A 20,434-nucleotide genomic window follows, 5' to 3' on the forward strand; every position below is an offset into this window, starting at 1 on the left:
GTGAGTTGCAGAATGCTACTGAAGTGAAGCAAATTTGAACGCTTTAAAACTGTAGTGATAATTACCATGAAGTTCATCTGCGTTTTTGAAGAGCCCTGGGTACCAACAGTGGTTTGAACAGTCCTTGGTGTGCAGGGAGGGTCTTTCTTGTTCACAAACACTCACCAACATCTCAGGCATCACTAGAAAAGTCCAGGGGGTTTTGGTTCTCATAGATCAGGAATTATTTGCCCCTTTTGGGGAAGGAGCACAGCCAAGTCCTTGTGGAATCTGGGCAGTCCTTTTAACTACAGCAGCCCTACAGGTTTCTGCTGTGCCACACCTCACTGCTCAGCTTCAGAACAAGAAATGTTGCTCCTAGTGGATTTCAGGAAAAAATAAAAACTTTTGCTCACCTGATTAATGAAAATCAGTTCAGGTATGCAGTGAAATTGGTGAGTCCTCAAGGATATAGCAAATCCTGTTTCCAGGATGACAGCTGCGTATAATCCTTTGTTCACAGCCCCTTTCTGCCAGCACTCCTCTCAAACTCTTTCTCTCTGAAAGTGCAATTTCACAGCACTTTGAGCCAATCTAAAGCAGAGCTCTCATTGTCCTGCTCCTGTTCCCTCTCCCCATCCCGCTTACCAAGGCTTTTCCTCCTCCTGCCTTCTGTGTGTGCTGACACAGGATCAGACCTGGAGCTGCTGCGGGCTTTGATCCAGCCAAGAGCAGATGAGTTTCAGACAGATCAACTCTGCACAGGATGTGTGTGATCAGATCCTTGTGAGGGGAGGGGGTGTGAACATGGCACTGGGAGCAGAGAGAAGGGCAGGAATGCCTCTGACTCCACTTGGATCCAAACTGCCTTGGACCTGCCCACCTTTCAAAGAGCTTTTGCAAAATTGTTTTTTGCTGTCAGGCTCCATTTCTGCCTTCAATGTGGTCTGTTCTCAGCTGGGATTTGTCCATACTGGGGTGCAGGCTGATGTTGCAACATCTGTATTTTAGCATGGAGAACCATAATTGTTCCTTAGCACTGTGTTGGATTGAAGAGCTGTGGTTGTACAGTACTGAAATGGAGGGAGGGTTTTTGTCCTGGATCGTTCATTCACTGACCCATGTACAGCTTCTAATAGCAGTGTTAAGTGCTTCATGCCTTGGCATTAAATTAAAAGCCACTTAAGGGGTGGTTTTGCATGCTGTGATTTTAAAGCTGGTGGTATTGCCAAGGGACAGGATGACATTCAGCTATAAAACACTCCACTGTGATTTGGGCACTTCGTCTGTGTCCCTCCCCCTCTGTAAGCTGGGCAACACCTTTGCTTTGGACATCCCTGATAATTCTGACTATTCTCTTCCATCTCTGCTGGGAATTTATCTTTCACTCTCAATGTCTGAATCCTTACAGGCGAAATTCAGCTGTTTTGTATTCACAGATACAACCAACCTGCCACCAACGTGTTTTTCTTCTTTGTTCCTTTATTTGGCAGAAAGCTCCTTTGGTGAGGGCAGATCTAGAAAATGTTCCAAGTGCTCCAGTTTGGCTGAAAGCCATTTTTGAAGTCTGATACTTCATGAACAATTTGGATGAGAAACACAGCTGGGAATTCCAGCTGATGTGAAATTTTGTGCATCTGGCCTTGGTTTCTGCTTTTTGTGCCTGGGTGTAAATTCATGGGAGCCACTGTGGAACTAATTCTCTATTATGTCAATGAACATGAGAGGAGATCAAGTCTTTAAGAGTTTAGTCTTGGTACATACTGAAATATCAAGCGTTAAAAATCCCATTTCTGTGTTTCTAGTGAAGGTACATTCTGTACTTTGGAAGGGATATTTAAAAATCACTAGATTGTTTCTTTTCCATCTTTTTTGTCTAGACTCAGGACTGGAGGAAACTGGATTTCCTAACAGAGAACTACAAAAATGTACCAATGCTGTTTAAAAAATATTTTGTAACATTTTTTTTTTCTATTACATAGAGTATAATTTAAAGGGAAGAGGCTCAAATGTAATATAAAAGTTCCACTGACAGTTGTTCAGAGGGACCAGAGGTTCCCCCTGCCTTGTGGCATTGACACTCACAGGTAACATGTTCCTCCACAAAGAATTTCAGTAAATCCTTCCAGCCATCCTCTCAGATGCAGTTAGAGCATATATTGCAGACTATTTTTTTTTTTTTTTTTGGCAATTTTCAGCCAAGAATGACTACAAATCCCTGCTGGTGTTCATGTAGTTTCATGTTTGCACTCTCTGGCAGTTGCAATCCAGTTTCTTGTTTTTCTTGTGTTGGATTTTTCCTGGGGTTTTGTCAGGAAAAATGTGTATAAATTGATCATGGAATGGTTTGGGTTGGGAGGGACTTTGAGGATCACCCATTTTCAACCCATCCTGGCTGTGCCTTGGTGGGTGCTCAGTCCACAGCTTCCAGGTGATGACAGAATCTGGGATAACTTAGTCCCAGTCAGGTGTGTTTTCCTGGTGATTAACATTATTTGCAAGGCAGCACAAGACCTGCAGAAGGGCTGAAAGCTGTTCCTGAAGAGCTGACACATTTCCTGGAGCCATGAGTGCATGGGCTATAATAGAGAGTTCTTGCTTAAAGCCTTGCTGCTGTTTTTAGAGAGATTTTTGTATGAATGTCATGGTGAGCAGGAGCAGAGTTTCAAAGTGGTAAAACCTTTAAAGTATTATCTCTGTGCTGCCTTCTAAAGCTGTGAGTTGGGAAAGAAGTTGCAGCTTTCCCCATGACTTTGTGTGGTTTTGTGGGTGAAGCCAGTGACCCAGATAGGATTCATCCACTGCACCAGGTGATTCTCTGGGTATCGTTTTCACTTTGGAGCTGGTAAATAAAGTGTCTGAAACTCTGACAGTTTTATGCCCTTGACAATCTCTAAATCAAAAATGGCTGAATCGATGTAAGGATTTAGTGAGAAAAAAAATTGTACCCGGGCTGACATGCCCTGAACTGAATTTCTCCCAAAGCGATTTCAAATGTGTGAGTTATGGACCTCTAAAACGAAAACTCTGACACATCTTGAACTATGGTAGGACACAGGGTACCTCTGTAATGTACAGAAACATTGTGTTTTCCTTTCCTGCAGTTAGTACTTCGTAACTGAAGGTTTGGAGGCGTTGCTGTCTTGCACACATTATCTTTTCATGCCAAATTTTAATGTTTTGGGTTTTCTTTTTCAAGGCAGAATTCTGCAACTTCGCTCACACAGTGCATTCCATCAGAAAACATTGACTCATTTTATAAAATATGTAACATTTTCCTTTTAAGAACTGGAGAAACTAACACATGGGGAAGTAAAGGGTTCTGACATCACTCCCAATATTGTTTTACACTGTCTCATTTCTGCAAAAATAAAGGAATATGTCCTTTTATTGGCTGTATTGCCTTGGGAGCAGCTGAGGGATGGCAGTGAATGTGTGCTGAGCAGCGATGGCTGATGGTTATGGAGCATTCTGTGATGTCTAGGGGGACAGAGGGGTTTTCATTGTGGCAGTCCTGGGGGCTGTGGCCCCGTGGCACAGAGAACTGGGAAGGTGCAGAATGTGTTCCTCGAGGAGATTTTATGCTGATGGTAACAGAAAAGCAGTTGGTGCCTCATCTGCCTCCCAAAACAAAGCACCCACGAGCGTGTGTGATCTGTCAACAAACACCATCCTGCTCTGAAGTGTGCATACACTGTTACCCAAAAAAACAGCTACAAGAAAGAAGCCTTTAACTTCACTTGATGTTCTGCAGAGCGGCTCAGAGTGGGCTCTCCTGCCCCTCAAAGGACTCTTTTATCCCAACCACTGCCCGTGGTTCTGTCTGCCCCATGGGAATCCCTTTGTACTCTGATTCTTGAAACTGATACTTTTCCTCTGATCTGACATCACAGTGTTTCAGCAAAAATAATTCCCTTTTCCTTCCATAGCCTGAAACTTGGAATCTGCTATAAATTTTGGAGAAGCTAAAAATATAAAGTCCATCACTGAAGGTTTTCTTCTAAGGCTCACTTCTGAGAATACATATATATATATATATATAAAATAAATAAATGAAACTTCTTCAGAGGAACATGGGCCTAGAAAAAGATCCTTAATATTTCCACCTTTGCAGCCCAGCAGAAAATCTCACTGAGTCAATGTCAGCCCTGCTGGGCCATGTGGTCCTTAATGTGTATTAATGACCTGCCTGTTCTGCACAGCAATTGCAACCTGTGGGCCTTTTTCTTTTTTTTTTCTCATTATTTTGTTAGGCAAGAAATATTTTAAAAAGCTCTTACTGCTCTTAGAATACAAAAAAGACAGCTAAGTCACCACTGGAGATTATTTGCAGCCTCCAGAGAGCTGTGGATTGTTGCTATACAATTACTGCAGCATTTGGAGGTGATGCTGTTAAGTGCAAGATTTGCAAAAATAAGCATTTACTACAGAGTTCCTACAGTATTAATAGAAAATTCATTTAATAAAACGTGTTCTCGGTTTCCTTGACTGAAATCAACCCTCTCATCCTTTCTTTGTTTGTTTTTTTTTTTCTTTTAAATCTCTTTATCAACTCTTTGTTCCCCAGGTTCAGTTGAGGGATGTTCTGTTTTACCCTGCACACCCGTCTCAACTTGTTTCCCTTCAGCTTCGCTACAATTTCCGGAGCTTGGTTAGGACTGGGAATTTTAAAAGGTCCATAATTTTCACTACCATCTATTTTAGATGTTGTTTAGTGTGTGGCAGTGACCTTGATTCCCCAACACGTGTGAAAGGCCCATCAAGACCTGTTGAGCCCCATCCTCCATGGAATCAGTGTTCTGCTGGGAAGATCAGAGAGGCTTCTTTCCACAGCGCAATGCAGAACTTATTTCTCTGGCCTAATTTTCTTTGTGTCATTTCTTCATGCACAAACATAAATATGCAGCACATCAAGTCCTGGGTGAGCAAGGAACTAAAACATCTATAAATAAATCAGGCTGCTTCTCCTGAAGGGGGAGAAAAAAAAGAAAAGAGTGAATGAAACCTAATTTTCTATTTGAAGTACTCGGGGTATGCGAGGTACTTGGGGCTGTGGTGCCTGTGGAGTGTTTGACAGCGTCTGTGGCTGGATCTCGTACACAGAACTTACAAGGGATCTGTTTAAAAAAGATTAAAGGAAATAGCTCTTTACACAGTGGGTTGTGAGCTTCTGGAATGTGCTGCCACAGCAGCCTGTGGGAGTAGACAGTGTCAGTAGGTTAAAAAGGGTGAGGTGTCTGTGGATGTTGAGTCCTTGAATAGATGCTGAAGGGAAGAGCTCCAGGAACCTTCTGGTGCCTCCTGATTGTGGATGCCAGGGCGAGGGAACTGGGCTACACACACCCTTTTTGGCAGGGCTGGAACACCAGAGGAATGTGCTCAGTTCTGGGGAATTATTCCAGCATGCTTACCTGAGCTCCCCTGGCTTTCAGCACCTGCAAATCTCCAAAGTGAAGCCCAGCCCCTTCTCTTCTCCACACTCCTCTCATGGATCTCAGGCACAGCCCTGCCCACACATGCTGCATCTTCCAGGTCAGGCTCTGGCCTCTCTCTCATTCCCTGCTGGCTTCCTTTTAAGTCCTGATTCATCTTCATTTAATCTCCAGAAAGCTGCATAGAAAGCAATGCTCAATTCTCATCAGTGTTTAGTCCCTTCTAACACTGCCATGGCTGGGGGCCCATGTTGGGCAACATGTTGTGATTAATTAATACAAAGGGTTGCTCATGGAAAAGTCTGGTCTAAGTGCAGAGCAGCAGATGAGGTTAAAACACTTTTGTTCTTTGACTTTGTTCTTGTTTCTCTGTCTTCATTTCCATGGCATTTTGCCTCCATTGAGACTTACTTAGTATGCATCAGTTCCTGCGAGTTATTATCAAGGCTATTTTTCATTCTCCTATATTACTACTTGATACTTTTGTATTGTGGCAGGAAGATTGAACAGGGTATTATTGCTCTCATGGTGTTTTTTCTGGCATGGATCTTATCATAGGATCCAGTGAAGTCCCATCAGGTACAAGGAGACTTGGCTAACTTGGCTGGGTTTTCTCTTTACAAATAACTAGTCAAATAAAAATTAACTGGAAAATGCATTTAACAGCGTTTGTGCTTCCACTGCTGTGATGATGCACATTGTATAAAAGGTTATATATATTTATTTGTATATATATATCATCTACCTTGTATTCCTTCTTGCCTTTGCCTTACACAGGTTGGTGTGCTGGGTGATGAGGAGGAATGGGTGACTCTTCATGAGGTGGAGAATGAACCTGATGCTCAGATGCTGGAGGTACCAAACCTCATTCCTTACACTCATTACAGGTAAGAACAGCAGGTAATTATCTACAACATGGAAAAAAAATGAGTAAATAGCAGCATGGAACAACTTTCCTAATCGGAAACATCTGGCTGGGTTTTATAATCTGAACAAAAGGGAAAAGCTTTGCTGTTTTCATGGGTTATACTTAAAATTACTAATCTGATATTGTTAATTGTAATTCACAATTATTAATCACATTGATAACATTAAGAAGGAAATTCAAGTGTTCAGTGAGATGCTTTTACAAGTAACTGCTATCCTGTGACTTCCCTCCCTGAAGAGAGCACCAGTGGAACATCAGCCAGTGACAAATCAATCGTAGTTAAACTGGTGCAAACCTGTAATTACATATTTGCATCAGCTTAAACATCGCTTTATTGATTTAACTTAATTTGGTAACATCAGTTAGATGAAACCTTTGTTTATAGGAATTTACCAAGTTAAGCTTAATAGATATAAGCAATGCCTAAAGTGATTGAGGTGACTCTGCATTGTGGGTGCACCCCAGTTAAACGAGATTGATTTTTAAATCAATCCAATCCAAGCGATGCCATGGAATAGACAAGATTGGAGAATTTGAGGTACTCAACCCTAATGAAAAAGACTTTCATGATCCAGCTTGCTAATGTAGAGGCAGGTGGAAAGGAGATCCAGTGACAAGTGTTAAATCAACCCTCTAGAAGCTTGTCCATTTTGTGCTGGCTGAAGGGGCTATTAACTAACCCATGTGCTGTTGTAAGCCAGGAGTAGGTGCAACCAAGGAGAGCTCATGCAATTTACAACTGACTCAGTGCTGGCACGTTAATTTTCCTCCCTTGGTCACAAATGTAGGAACATACTGAATTTCTCACTAACTCTCCACTGAAGTGTTTTAAACCTCATCTTCCAGAGCTAAACGTTTTACTTAAAGGTCTTTGAAAATTTTTTTGAACTTAAGCAGAGATTTCTGGTGCAGAGGCTTAGGAAAATTATCTTCAGGTTAAGAGGATTTTGCTCTCCTCATAAAGAGGGATCCTAAAAGCTGAAAAGGCAGGTGTGAGCAGGAGAGTGCAGGTTGTACCACAGTTCAAGATTCACTGTCTGTGAAGAATAAGGAAAACTTGCACACCCAGACAGGTGCATGGAGAAATATCTTTGGGATAGAAAATAATGAAGAATATGAGAAATTTGGGTTGAGTGCTTTTTCCCAGTTGCTAAACTTTTCAGTTTATTTTATTATTGCATCTCATTTGTCTCTTGTATTCATTAAATTCAGGAATGATCCCACTTATGCTGGAATCTTTCACACATCCAGCTCCCCTTTAATTTTTTTTTTTTTTTCATTTCAAAACAGCTCCTTAAATTTTGCCTATTTTTTTTTCTCTCCTGCACACACTGATAGCTTTTTCCATTTTGCTTCAGTGTTGAGCAATTTTATACAAATTTTTGAAACCTAGAAAGCTGTTGCCAAATGGATTTTTTGTCCCCTGATCAGCCTCAGTCATTGCCCACTGAGGAAATTCATGGTGAGAGCTGATTATCAGAGCACATCTTTACAGGCCATTCTTCTTTCCTGTATTTTGGGCCAGAGTTTGAGAGTGAAATCAGGACAGTATTTGTTTAATGTGTTTCCTTCAGTGCACTTTGGAGGGAGATTAGAGCAGGTAAATAAATATTGCTGTGTTGACTGGCTCATCCTTTTCCCAAGCTCAGTCATTAGGTCCAAAAATTAAGTTTTTTATATATATATGAGCAGGTCACATATTTATGTGCAAGTGCTGGGTGCTTCCACTTGCTTGCGAGGGTGAGAGTGTCTGAAATATACAGCACATCTTAATTATGTGGTGCTCCTTGTAAAAAAAGATTTCCCTAAATCTTTTGTGACCCAATAAGGATTTCTATTGTAGAAGAGATGGTTTCAAGCGGACAGGGTATTTTTTAAAGATGCATATCCATATTAAATAACTTAATCTTTCTTGTGCAGGAAGGCTAAAAATGCAGCACAGGGATAAATCAGCCTCTTTCAACGAGTAATTGAGGGGAAATGTTATCACCAGTATATTTTTTATATTGACAGGGAATGAGACTATCCTGAGTTTGATATTTTAATACCTTTCTGAATGTATTGTATAAGCATCGCCAGAGAAAATCACTTACTGCCAGCATAAGCTCATCAGGCTTGGTATAATTAACATAAATTTCTCACACAAATACCTAAGTTTCTAATAGACCCTAAGCTAATCTCATTTTCATTTTATAAATACCTGAGAGGATCTGAAAGCAGTTACCATCAGGCATTCAGCAGCGAATACAAAGGGGATCTGCGTGCGGCGACCTTTGCGGAACATTTTGAAAGCCCCTAATTCGTATTTTTCCAGCCGTCCTCCCACCCTGGAGAAGAGAGGGAGAGTTCCCCCAGCCCTGACAGCGCTGTCTGCCTCTCTCCGCTCTTGCTGCAGGTTCCGGATGCGGCAGGTGAACGTGGTGGGCCCCAGCCCTCTGAGCCAGCCCTCGCGAGTCATCCAGACCCTGCAAGCCCCGCCGGACGTGGCCCCCGGCAGCGTCACCGTGCGCACGGCCAGCGAGACCAGCCTGTGGCTACGATGGGTGGTGAGCAGCTCCAGGGATCAGGGATGGGGATGGGGCTGCTCTCCCAGGGCCAGGGTACTCCCAAAGTGCCTCCTCTTCCTCCTCCTCCTCGCGCTCGGCGCGAAGGAGTAACAGCCAAATCGTTTCCTTTTCCAGGCTAGTCGGAAATCTGAGCCTTGCCTTAAGTGCCTTATTAATCAAATAAATTGCCTACTGCCACTGTTTCTGCCACTTCATCAGGGGAATGTGCCTGTGTGTAAAAGCTTGGCTTTGAGGAGCTCCAGGACCACAGTCTGGGTCAACACCTGGGGCAGGAATGGGGCGCTGGAGCCAATTTGCCGCTTTCCAGGGCTCGGTGGTTTGCTCTGTACAAAACGGTCCCCAGAAAGTGCACCCCAGCCATGGGCAGCATCCTGGGCTGTGGTGCAGCAGCAGCAAGGCTGGCACTCCTGTGGGAAGATTAGATTTAGCTGAAACGGTGTGGAATTATGCGCTAAAATGCAGAGATAAATGATTAATTGCGAAGATGCGGCAATTGCTGACATCGCTGTGCCCCTTTGCCCGTCTCAGTTACCTGCAGAGTTGCCACGTTGGGATTTACTTGGCAATTAACCTGCTCCAGAATGGTTTTTCTTCACCCCTGTTAGGCAGAATTTTCCACCGGGGTTACTGTGGTGTGAAGTTGATGAAGCACAGGTTTCCTTTTGCCCAAATGTTAGCTTTTCCATGCATAAACTCATTATGGCTGGAAGTCAAAATTAGGCTGGGAACAAGAGGGTTTTTCTCCTGTTGGAAAGGAATAATTCCAGTTTCTCAACAGGACACTGCACTTAAAGCTGAACCTTGCCAGAACAAAACCTGAAGCTTGAAGGTGTCACCTCACTACCCACAGAAGAGCCATTGCAGTTCCTTTGAGAGGCCCCACACAACTCTGTCATGGCTTTTCTGTGTGGATATCATGCCCACGTTGGTACTGTATCCAGACCTACGTATCTTCCACCAAAATTAACTCCAGGTTGTTTTAACAGCCATTAAAACATTAAGATTGTTCTTCCTGGAAGCCTGTGTTCCTTGAGTCAAACTGCAGGGTTCAGGAGAAGCAACAGCCACAGCTAAAAATGACCTGATAAATGCTTTTCATGCTTAATAACATCAATATTTGAAAGTGTTTAATCTCTTTTATTTCAAGACCTGCAGGTGAATCTGTTTTCCCCTGAGAGCTGGGGATTCCTCCCTCCCTGCAGAATGAGGGTCACGTTTCCAGCCCTGCATGCCTGCGGGGTAGAGTCTTCTAAGCTGTGAAATGTTAATGTTATCCAGCTTTCCCAGTGAATCAGAACTGAATCTCAGCCATCCGTGGCATCGTGTAGTTAGTTTTGCAGCAGAAAAACTCCAAACTTCACGAAGTAGGCTAATTATTTCATATTTTAATCTCTGAAATTGCTTGGGGAGTTAGGATACTAGAATGAATCTCTGCTGATAAATGAGTAGGCAGAGAGTCAGTTAAAAAACGTAGAAAATGTACGATAAGTGAATTTGTCACATGCTTCAGCAATTTATCATTCATTTCCATAATTAATCACAAAGCTCAGAAATATATTGTATTCATATCATCTCTGTTGATACACCCACAGCAAAGGGCTTGGCTTTGTGAGCAAACCTACTTGGCTCAAAATTAAGGTAAAAACTCCAAAGAAATGTAGACACCATAAAGCATATACCAGAAAAATCAACCTCTTGATCATTTTTGTCTGAACACGAGTCCAGCAGAGCCCTGGCCGTGCGTCCTGACGGGAGCCTTGTGTTTTCCAGCCGCTCCCTGACACGCAGTACAACGGGAACCCCGAGTCGGTGGGGTACAGGATCAGGGTGTGGCGCGTGGAGCCGCCGTCCCCAGCGCTGCTGAAGGTGATCAGTGACCGCCTGGCGCGGGAGTGCACGCTGGAGGAGCTGCAGGAGTGGACGGAGTACGAGCTGCAGATCCAGGCCTTCAACGCCATCGGGGCAGGGCCCTGGAGCGAGGCCGTCAGAGGTCGGACGCGGGAGTCGGGTGAGTCCAAGCACCACTTCTGCTGGCACAGAAAACCCAGGAAAGTCACCTCTTTCTGCCCTTCTGTTCAGATTTTCATCTTTCAGTTTGGTGTTTTGATGTTGGGTGGGGTATTTTTCTTAGCTTGCTGGGCCATTAAATCTGAAATGAAATTTAAAAAAAAAAACTGTTCTGGAGATGCACTGCAGGCAAAAAGGTATACAGACATTTGAAGGGTTATTTCTTTTTTTATATTCACTACCTTGCTTTCATGCACAAACCTTCAGGTTTTTATTTAAAGCAAACAGAACAACCTCTCCCCACTTCTGCCCCAGTAGGGACAGCACAAGAAGCTTGTATAGAGACTTTTCTGGCTGAGATGCTCTCACACCTCCTCTTCCTCCCCAGTACCCCATTTCCCTTAATTCTCCCCTTTTCCCCATCTGCTTCTAGCCTGAGGCACATTTTCTCACAGCTGTGGTTACCTGAAATTTCATTTCAAGCACCAAATAATTCTAAAAGGGCACAAGTCACATTAGAGAGCTGATTACACAGAGAGAAATAAAATAATTACCTGAGCTTCTGATGGCACGTTTTCAAAGCTGTCTTCCAGAATTGTGTGTACAAGGCTGTGTAGACATAACCTGCTCACAGACCTAGAACAGCAGGGCTGTATTGTTGAGCTGAATTGCCCAGGCAAGCACAGAGACTTCAAATATCAGAAGGAAACTGTCACTCTCAGGCAACAGTAAATTACTGTTAGCTCAGGAGAACAGTGAAGCCAGATGTTGAAAAGCTGCTTTCTAGTTGTTGACTTCACCAAAACTTATTTCCAGACCTACCCTACATGCACCTGGGAAATGAAAAGTTGTGTTGCAAGTTAGTAACACAGTGGGTGACCTGTGGTTTGAAAATTTATTAATAAATCTATCTGTGCACGGTTCAATGCTGATATTTTTTTTCCTGCTATATTTTTGCTTCGTTAAAGAAGTTTTGGGATTTAATCCTATGCATGCCTGATGTGTCCATGTCCATGTGTAGCACACAGTGCTCCTTGGTGGGAAGCGAGAGCAGGCACGGCAGGGTTTGGTCTGCTGGTTCAGATAACTCTGCTTTGAACTAGCCAGGGAGAGAGCTAAACAAAGTCATCCCCAGCCATTGAAGTGGTGCTCTTTGGGAAGGAGTAATTGGAAAGCGATTGCCAGAGGTATTTTAAAGAGGGCTTGTGCTGGAGTTAGAGATAGCACAACCCAAACAAAGCAGTTCTGTATCGTAATAAAAAGATATCACATCCTCCACTTTCGCCTCTGCGCTGCTCTTCAAACACTTCTTTTGAAATGTAGTAAATACTAAGATTAATCATTTCATAAAACCTTAGGATTACAGCGCTCTTGCTCAGCATCTAAAGATCAGAGGTTACACGTGGATCTGGCATTTTCTCTGGCAGTATTAAGAGAAGGTTGACTTGAAACTGATTGTGGGAGGCACACAGAACCCGGGATCAAAATAACACAAAGCTGTGATCTAGGCCGTAAGGACTCATTTGGTTTTTTCCATGTGTTTTCTTTGATACTGACATCTGATTTCTTGCATAGAGCAAGTCAGGGCTCAGAATTTGGCTGTATCTTCCTCGATTTAGAATATACAAGATGTGCTGACTTAGCAGCAAACTGTATGAAAGCACTTCAGGGAATCTGGAATTAACCTGTATGCACAGTCAAATGGGGTTAAAATGCAAATAAAAGATATTTAAAGCAGGAGAGAAAGGTCAAAGCACTTCTAGGTCTGTCTTCAGAACTGTAAGAAAAATTCTATTTATCGCTTATATTCTCAAAGCACTTCAAAAGCAGGTGTCCTAAATATTTCTTTTTTCATTTCTTAGATACAGAGCCTTAGGGAAGTTGGTTTTGCTGGTGCTGGGGGTTGTAAACATCCCACACAGCTGGCCAGAGGTGCCTTGGCCAGGATCATGTGGTGCTTCACTGGCACAACTCCTGGTTCCATGTTTTACACCATCCAAGGGGTAGAGCCCAGGCACTAAACCAGGTCATGGTATCTGATGGCAGTGCAGCCACTGGGGCCCAAAATCTTTATTGAAAATAAAGCTCTGTTTGAGCATTTGTTTGTTTTAGGTTGTGCAATCACAGCACTGATAGCTGAGCACAAATGCCAACAACAATAGTGTGGCATGTCATTACAAATATTTACTGGTTTCTGAAGCTCTTGAATATATAAAACAAATCAGAACCAAAGAAACTATGAGAGAACAAATAATGCTGTTGGTTTTGTAACACTGCCTTGAAAAACAGTTGGGAAATCCTAAAATTAAAATCTGGGATAGGGTTGCATGCAGCTGAAGGTGGAAGGAGATGAATTAAGATTTTTAAACAGGACAGGTTCTATCAATCCAAAATGTTTTCGTAATGTTAGGAATTAAATAGCTCATTAAATTTTACAGTGTAAAATAACTGCAGAGTAACAAGCTCAGTTTCCACTCAATAAATTGACAACGACAGTAGGTCCAATATAGAGAAAGCAAGAAATTGCAGAGGCATCTGATATATTAGAACAACCTTGGCAGGGCTGCCTCCTCTTAGATACAGACCCTCTTGCTTCCAAAAAAATTCATCTCAGATACACCTAACCCAGTGCCTTAATGGATTTTGTGCTCTTAATATTCAGCTACATGAATGTGTACACTTGTCTTACAGGATGAGCTACTGTAGGAGCATGGTCACACATCCATGGCAAGGATCAATCTCCTGATGCTTGGGAGTCTGACCTTCACAGAGCAGTTACTGTGCTGTGATGGAGCATCTCTTGATAATTCAAATGTGGTCCAGTGTCACTGTGGGAATTTGTCAGTTTGTACAAGCTGAGGATTTGGCCTGCAGTACCTAATTTTGTAGGCAAAGTGGATGTGTGCTGCAGCTATGCTACTTCTGCCGTGAACCTTGCTGGAAATTTGCACTTCTTAGCCGACATCAGATGTACAGTGTGCCACTTTAATTTTTGCTTTCAAAAAGAGTGAAGGATGTGCAGCTAAAATGAGCTGCAAAAATGCTGAGAACCACTGCATCCCACTCCCTAGCTTTCCTAGAAAGCCAGAATACAGACTAGCTTATTAAAAGCTCCTTTTGGCCCAGTTAGAGACATAAAACGACATAATTTGCTGTATATCAGATGTGGCTGTGTCAGATGTAGAAAGAGGATGCATGATTTTAGATGCCAAAGTGGATAACCTTAAAAACTTGAGCTGTTATTGAAGTTCCAGTGCAAAGTGCCAGTAACTCTATGATTTCCTACATTTGATCTTCTGAAGTGCTCCGTGCTGGCACTTTGCTGGATTAGCTCATCGTTTATTTTCCGTGTTTCCGGTTCGTTTTATTCAAGCTCTGGGATTTTTTTGGACACTGTTGCTTGGCTTCTGTGCTGTTCTTGCAGGTTACTAATGAGAACTCAGCTTTTTGGAGCTTATAACAAAGTCTTCAGTGCAACAGTTTAAGGAAACCAGCATTAGAGAAGGGAGCTTGCAGAGGGAAGAGGGATTATATGGCTCACTCACTAATTAGTCTTAGCAAACTATACTTTCTTTGAATCACAGCTTCCTGAGAGAGGAGATGGGTCAGAGAAATGAAGGTTACCTTTCAATTCATTCTTAAAGGGTCGATCAAAGTCTGTTACTTGATAAAAGACTGGCAACAATAAGATCCATAAAATCACTTGCAGGTCCTGAATTCATATTAGAATAAAATTCTCAACACTGAGGTGAGAACTGAAGATTTAAAGCTCGGTCAATGAACCCAAGGATTTTTGCCATTCAGACATTGCAGTTAGATTCCTTTCCAGTGAGAGGGGGCATTCAGCTGCTCTGTCCCTGGGAATTGAGAGAGGTCTGAGCTAATGAACCTTCTTCTCTCCTTTGTCAGCTGTCCAGTGCCCCCACCAGCAGTGTGGCCATCCTCACCTCAAAGCCAGGATGCCCTCGGGGCCAGCCTGGGCACAGCCTCCACCTTCTGTGAATTCAGGAGAGTGCCTGGCCACTGATCAAAGAGGAAAAGAAATATTTGTAAAATAAAGTAACTTTTTCTCTTTTGAAAGGCCTCATACCAGATAAAATAGAAATAAATGTGGCTGGAAAGGGCTTCTTTCCTCTACACATCCTGGTTTCTTGCGACCCACCTCCACCCTTTCTCTCTCCAGGAGTGATTCATGTGGGAGTAGCTCTTTGTGAAGATCTACAGATAAAGTTATGGCAGCTATCCAAAGACATTCATGGCTCCTGGCAATCTATTTTCCTTTAACATAATTATATCCTTGTGGGGGATAAATCTGGGAGAAGATTTAAAAAAAAAAAAGACACTTCAGTGTTGGAGGGGGAAAAAAATTGGATTTTAGTCTGCTGCAGTGTCGTGTGATGGTGCTCTGTTTCTTATGCCCCAAATAATTAGTATCAGGGAAATAGTTTCAGAAATTACTATCTCTGCTGTTAACCTTGAGTGCACAGGGGTGGGGGTGCCACGTTTTGGGGGTGGTGGTTTTCCATTTTTATTAATTCTGGTGTCACAGTCATTATCTCATTCATGTTGCTAGGAGCTTCAGGAGCTCGCCTCCAAAACAGCAGATCTGTTCTTTCACTCGGACAGCCAGGAAAGCATTCCTTTGGCAGAGCTTTGGGCTGCTTTTTGTAATATATTCAGGCTCTAATCAAGCCTTGCTGTCCCTAAGTGCTTGTGTAACATAACTTGGTGAGTGTTCTCTGGAGGTCTGACAGGTGTATCAGGCTTTAGAAAAGATTGTACCCTTCAGATGTTGGAAATGCCGTGGGGAAAAAATGCGAAAGGGCAGCATAAAATGTGAACTCTTAAAAATAGCCTCACATCCCGCTTGCATAACGTGACATGCTATTAAGCTTGCCTACAAAAGGCTGCAGTTGTGTGGTTCTGCAGCAGTTCGAGTTTTAATGGCATGGGAAAATGCAAGTTTGCTCTTCTCTGGAGTCAGAGAAAATTACAGTATTCCTGTGCCATCAGTCCTAATGATGTTTCCAGTTTCATGAGAGCCAATTTTGTAACATAAATGAAATAGGCATCTCTCATTGACACCGTATCAATCCCCGAAAATGCATCTCGTGTTAATGCATCCATCTCTAATTGATGTCTGGAAAATGTTGAGCACTACCACATCATGAAAAGGCTGCACAGGTTAAGGAACTTCTTACTGAAGTGGGAGTGCTACCCAGGGGCGGGGGAAATTACTGCTGGCTCTAAACAAGATGTTATAATTTCCTTTCAGATAACATAGGAAACCACAGGGGCATAAAATTTCTTGTTAGAACAGATCATTCTATAAGATAAACTCACATTCAGAGCGATTTCTGGGTTTTGGCATTGGGAATAAAAATATGGGGAAGAAATACTGAGGGATAGGCTTCTGGAGAAGTCCAGGAATTTAAACTTGGTTCTAATTACTGCAAATACATAGGATTTGAAATTTATTCATAGCTGTCAATATTTACTGTCTGCCTGTAGACACTGATAAGTATTAAATGTTTAGCTCTTTACAAACATTGTCATTTCTGAGATGAACTGGCAAGAAATTATGAGACAGGCTGAAATATAAAGATGATGTAGAACGAATACAAGAGGAGAAGGGATTGTCTAAAACATATTTGAGCCCTTTTGGGTTTGAATACTCTTCTATGGGATCCTGGAAGACTCCTGGGTGGGTAGGGAGATGGAGAAAAATGATCTGATCTGTCTGACCTATTTCTGCCCTTTGGTAATGCTGTGTGGTTCCAGTTCCCTCTGCTCCTCCTGAGAATGTCTCTGCTGAAGCCGTGAGCTCAACCCAGATCCTGCTGACCTGGGCAGCAGTTCCTGAGTCTGAGCAGAATGGTCTCATCCTGGGCTACAAGGTATGCAACTGCAGCTTCATACTCATTTGATTTTCAGTGTATTACTGATTCTGTATTTGTTATTTATTTTTCACCTGCTGGATATTCTTCTTGTTCCAAAGTCAGCTGGAGAAGATATGGGAAGTGTGCTGGCTTTGAAATGGGGGATTGGTGAATGCAATCCCATTTTATACTGGGTGACAAGGAGGAATCTCCCTCTCTTCAATCCTCATGCAACAATCTCCTTCCTTCCTTGTCTCGTCTGCATTTATCCTGCAGATCCTTTACAAAGCCAAGGATTTGGACTCGGAACCCAAGAGCCAAACAGTGAGGGGGAACCACACCCAGTCAGCGCTGCTCTCGGGGCTGAGGAAATTCGTCCTGTACGAGCTGCAGGTGCTGGCATTCACCCGCATTGGGGATGGGGTCCCCAGCTCCCCAGCAGTGACAGAGAGAACCAAGGATGATGGTGAGTTTAAAGGTTACCAAAATAACTCCATCTTATTTGGTCCAGTCTTTTAAAGAGGATTTCTTCTAGTGCTACAAGTGCAGGCGACAAATATTTGGGGTTTTGGGGAATTTGTTTTCAGCTTTGAACCCAAAGGACGTTGGCTGTACCTGGTATAACTCAGCAGTATCCCATTGGTCATGGGCTGAGAATCTGGCAAAAGCACAGAAAACCAGTGTCCCCTATTTCCTCCTTCTCTGCAGCTAATGAAGAGGAAGACAACTTCTAATATTGAACTCTGAAGCTTGGTGGAGATAATTTCTATTGAAGACAATTTTAGAGCCCAATTATAAATTCCTATTGAAGTTCAATCATGCTAAAAAAAAAAAAAAAGTTCTGCAATTGAAAGCAATAAACAAATCTGGGTCTGATTGGTCTGAAGGAAAGAAATGGAATTTTCAACTTCAGTAATCCACTCTCCATTTTTTTTTTACCCCAAAAGAATAAGGCATTGACCTTGGAAGATGATCCTACCAGCCTCCTTTTGCAGCTGCCCAGTTTTGCCCAGTGCAGTTGGATGTCCTGAAGGAACCCAAGCAAGCACTCCCTGAGCACACTGGTGGGGTGGAAGCATTCCTGCTGATGGAATTCTACAGAAATTTGCTTCAGTTCTTGAAATATTTTTGGGCTTTGCAGATGCTAAAACTGCTTTTGCTTGCATTACCTTTTCAGGAATAAATAGGTTGAGATCAGTGTGTGAGAGGCTTCTGTTCAAGTCTCTCTCTTTCTCATCAAAATCTTTACAAAATAATAATGGAGCAAACACTGGTTTGCACAAGCAGTTTCATTAAGGTAATTTGGCTGGGCTGAAAACACATTCAGACTTCTGGCTTAACAAAACATTTTCCATGCAGTGCAGGGAAGGAAGGAGTGGGAGCCTGTGGGGTCAGGAACAGGGACAACAACTCCCTGACATTTTTTTAGCCTTTTTCTCAGCATATTCCCTGAGTGCGAACTTGGCTTTTCTTAGAAAGGAAAAATAAGAAAAAATTACTGCTAGCAGAACTCTGCAGGGAGAGAAAAAGCACTCAGTGAAATGTACATATCAGGCTGTAATGAGAAATACTTAAAACTGTTTGTTTTGGATAACCCCATTATAGCAGTTCCCTCCTTAAGTGCATGTTGGCAAATGAAACAAATTGTTCTTCCATCTCCATACCCCTGGCATAAATATGTTGTGTCTCCTCTGGGCTCAACTTAATTAAAAGTATCACCAGGAGTAATGCAGGTGGAATTTGTGCTGAAGGGGAAAATTCATGGATGGTAATGTATGAATTAGCATCTCCTCACCTCGTGAACCTGGGCTGGTCAGCGCTGTCTGTGTTAATGTGCCTTCCACCTGCCTGGGGTTCTCCTGCTCACACCTCAGTGTTTAAGATGCAAATGTAAAGTCAGGAAGCAGTTTAAAGCTGGTGCTGGTGACACAGGGAAGGGATATTATTGAATTCCAACAGGTATGAAGTGGATTAAGCTATATAATTCTCTGTAAAGGCAGCTTGGTGTCTTGCTTCACAGTGTGTTCTCAGTTACACCAGCGGTGATGCTGCAGTGAGAAAAATCCTACAGAGCTCAGAGCTCCAGGTGCAGTAAAAAACAACTGTAGGGTGTTCTGGTCTGTGCTGTGTTCGGTGTCTGAGGGTGTTGGAGGCCTTTATCCACGGACAGAATGTATATTTATATACAGAATAAATGCATATTATGCACAGCTCGGGTTGTAATTCTGTTCAGAGTGAGAGAAGCCCTGTGGTGGCTGTGATGTGCAGTGATGTGGTGATGTGGTGGCTGTGATGTGCAGCCCTTGCTGCCATGACCTCTGTGTTCCCCTGCAGCCCCCGGGCCCCCCGTCAGGCTGGTGTTCCCCGAGGTGAGGCTGACGTCCGTACGCATCGTGTGGCAGCCGCCGGAGGAACCCAACGGAGTCATCCTGGGTAAGGTGGAGCAGCAAACCCCGGGCTGGGAGTGCAGGGATGGAGATCAGAGCAAGCTCTTGGGTTTTCCTTTGCCTTTCATGTAAAGAAATATCGTGCTGCTGTCAGCTGTGGGGCTGTGGTGAGGGGACAAGTCTGCAGGCTCCATGCTGTGGTTTTTCCTGAGCCAGAATTCGGTGTTGTTCAAGGCCCCATGTCTGAATGTCATCTCTCTACCCGTTTTCATTTGGCTTGGTAACCTGTTTGGCTGACTGTTGGGAAAACTGCCTGGAGACCTGGATTTTCCCCACCTTTGCCAGACATGCCCAATGTTTCAGTTTTATTTGTGCTTCCAATTTATTGCTTCCTTCAGATAATATGTCTGTCAGGTCACGGGGAGTTAAATCCCATTTGCCCTTTCATCAAGGGAAAGAGAGGCAGCAAGGCACAGCACGAATTTGTGAAAAATCTTCTCACCTTCCTGCTCTCATAACTCTTGGGTTGCCTTTGCAATATGTGCACCAGCCACTGTTGCACTTAAAATGTGAAGACTTTTACAATGTAAGAATCCATTCCTGCCCCTAAAATTAACGTAGCTCATAGCTGCCAAGCAATTTAGTGTTTTCTGCTGCTGCTGATCACATATTACAGTAGTTCTGGCTGGTGAGTAAAGATTTGTGTCTTAGTTCTGAGAAAAGAAGCAAAAGCTTTTGTTTTTATCTAGTACTCAGTCTGCCAGGCCCTCCTGCTCTGATTTCACTGCCATCGTTCAGGCTCACGTGTAGGCTTTCAGCAGTATTCCCCAAAGCCTTCCTCGCTGGCTGGAGGGTGCCTGCTTCAAATGCTCCTGCACAGGTGGTGCTGCTTTAAATACAGAACTCATCCTGCATTGCACTTCAGTCTCGAGTCAAGAACTCAAAGTGTTTGCTCAGGTGTGTAGTTTACCAAAGTGATCCTGGCATCTGAAGACACAGGGAAATCATCAAACAGCATCCAAAGGCAGACACGGCAGGATTTTCTGAGCATGGCAAGGAGTCTGTGTGAAGCTTGGCAGCGGTGAGCTGCCAGAGATGGATCCACGCAGGGTTTCTCTGCAGCTCAAGGAAGCTTGGCTTCCAGGTTGTCTTGTGGGTTTGATTTGTTGCTTTTTTTAAGGAACTGTGTGTTCTAGAACTTACTCTCAGCAGAGATTGAGATTTGAGTCACAGGATGTGGTTAAGGAGACAAAAA

General features: G+C 43.1%; 1 protein-coding gene across 3 annotated transcripts in view; it reads left to right on the plus strand.

The window, feature by feature from the left end:
- Positions 1-20,434, plus strand: part of SDK1 (sidekick cell adhesion molecule 1) — a 384,634-nt gene that overhangs the window by 291,952 nt on the left and 72,248 nt on the right. For all 3 annotated transcript variants that reach the window (XM_058850018.1, XM_058850019.1, XM_058850017.1), the window contains 6 exons: positions 6,189-6,298; positions 8,735-8,885; positions 10,677-10,914; positions 16,695-16,810; positions 17,069-17,258; positions 19,127-19,225. In XM_058850018.1, the coding sequence (XP_058706001.1) occupies positions 6,189-6,298; positions 8,735-8,885; positions 10,677-10,914; positions 16,695-16,810; positions 17,069-17,258; positions 19,127-19,225 (904 nt within the window). The remainder of the gene's footprint in view (positions 1-6,188; positions 6,299-8,734; positions 8,886-10,676; positions 10,915-16,694; positions 16,811-17,068; positions 17,259-19,126; positions 19,226-20,434) is intronic.

This window comes from Poecile atricapillus, chromosome 14, assembly GCF_030490865.1.
Source record: "Poecile atricapillus isolate bPoeAtr1 chromosome 14, bPoeAtr1.hap1, whole genome shotgun sequence".
Classification (NCBI taxonomy): Eukaryota; Metazoa; Chordata; class Aves; order Passeriformes; family Paridae; genus Poecile; species Poecile atricapillus.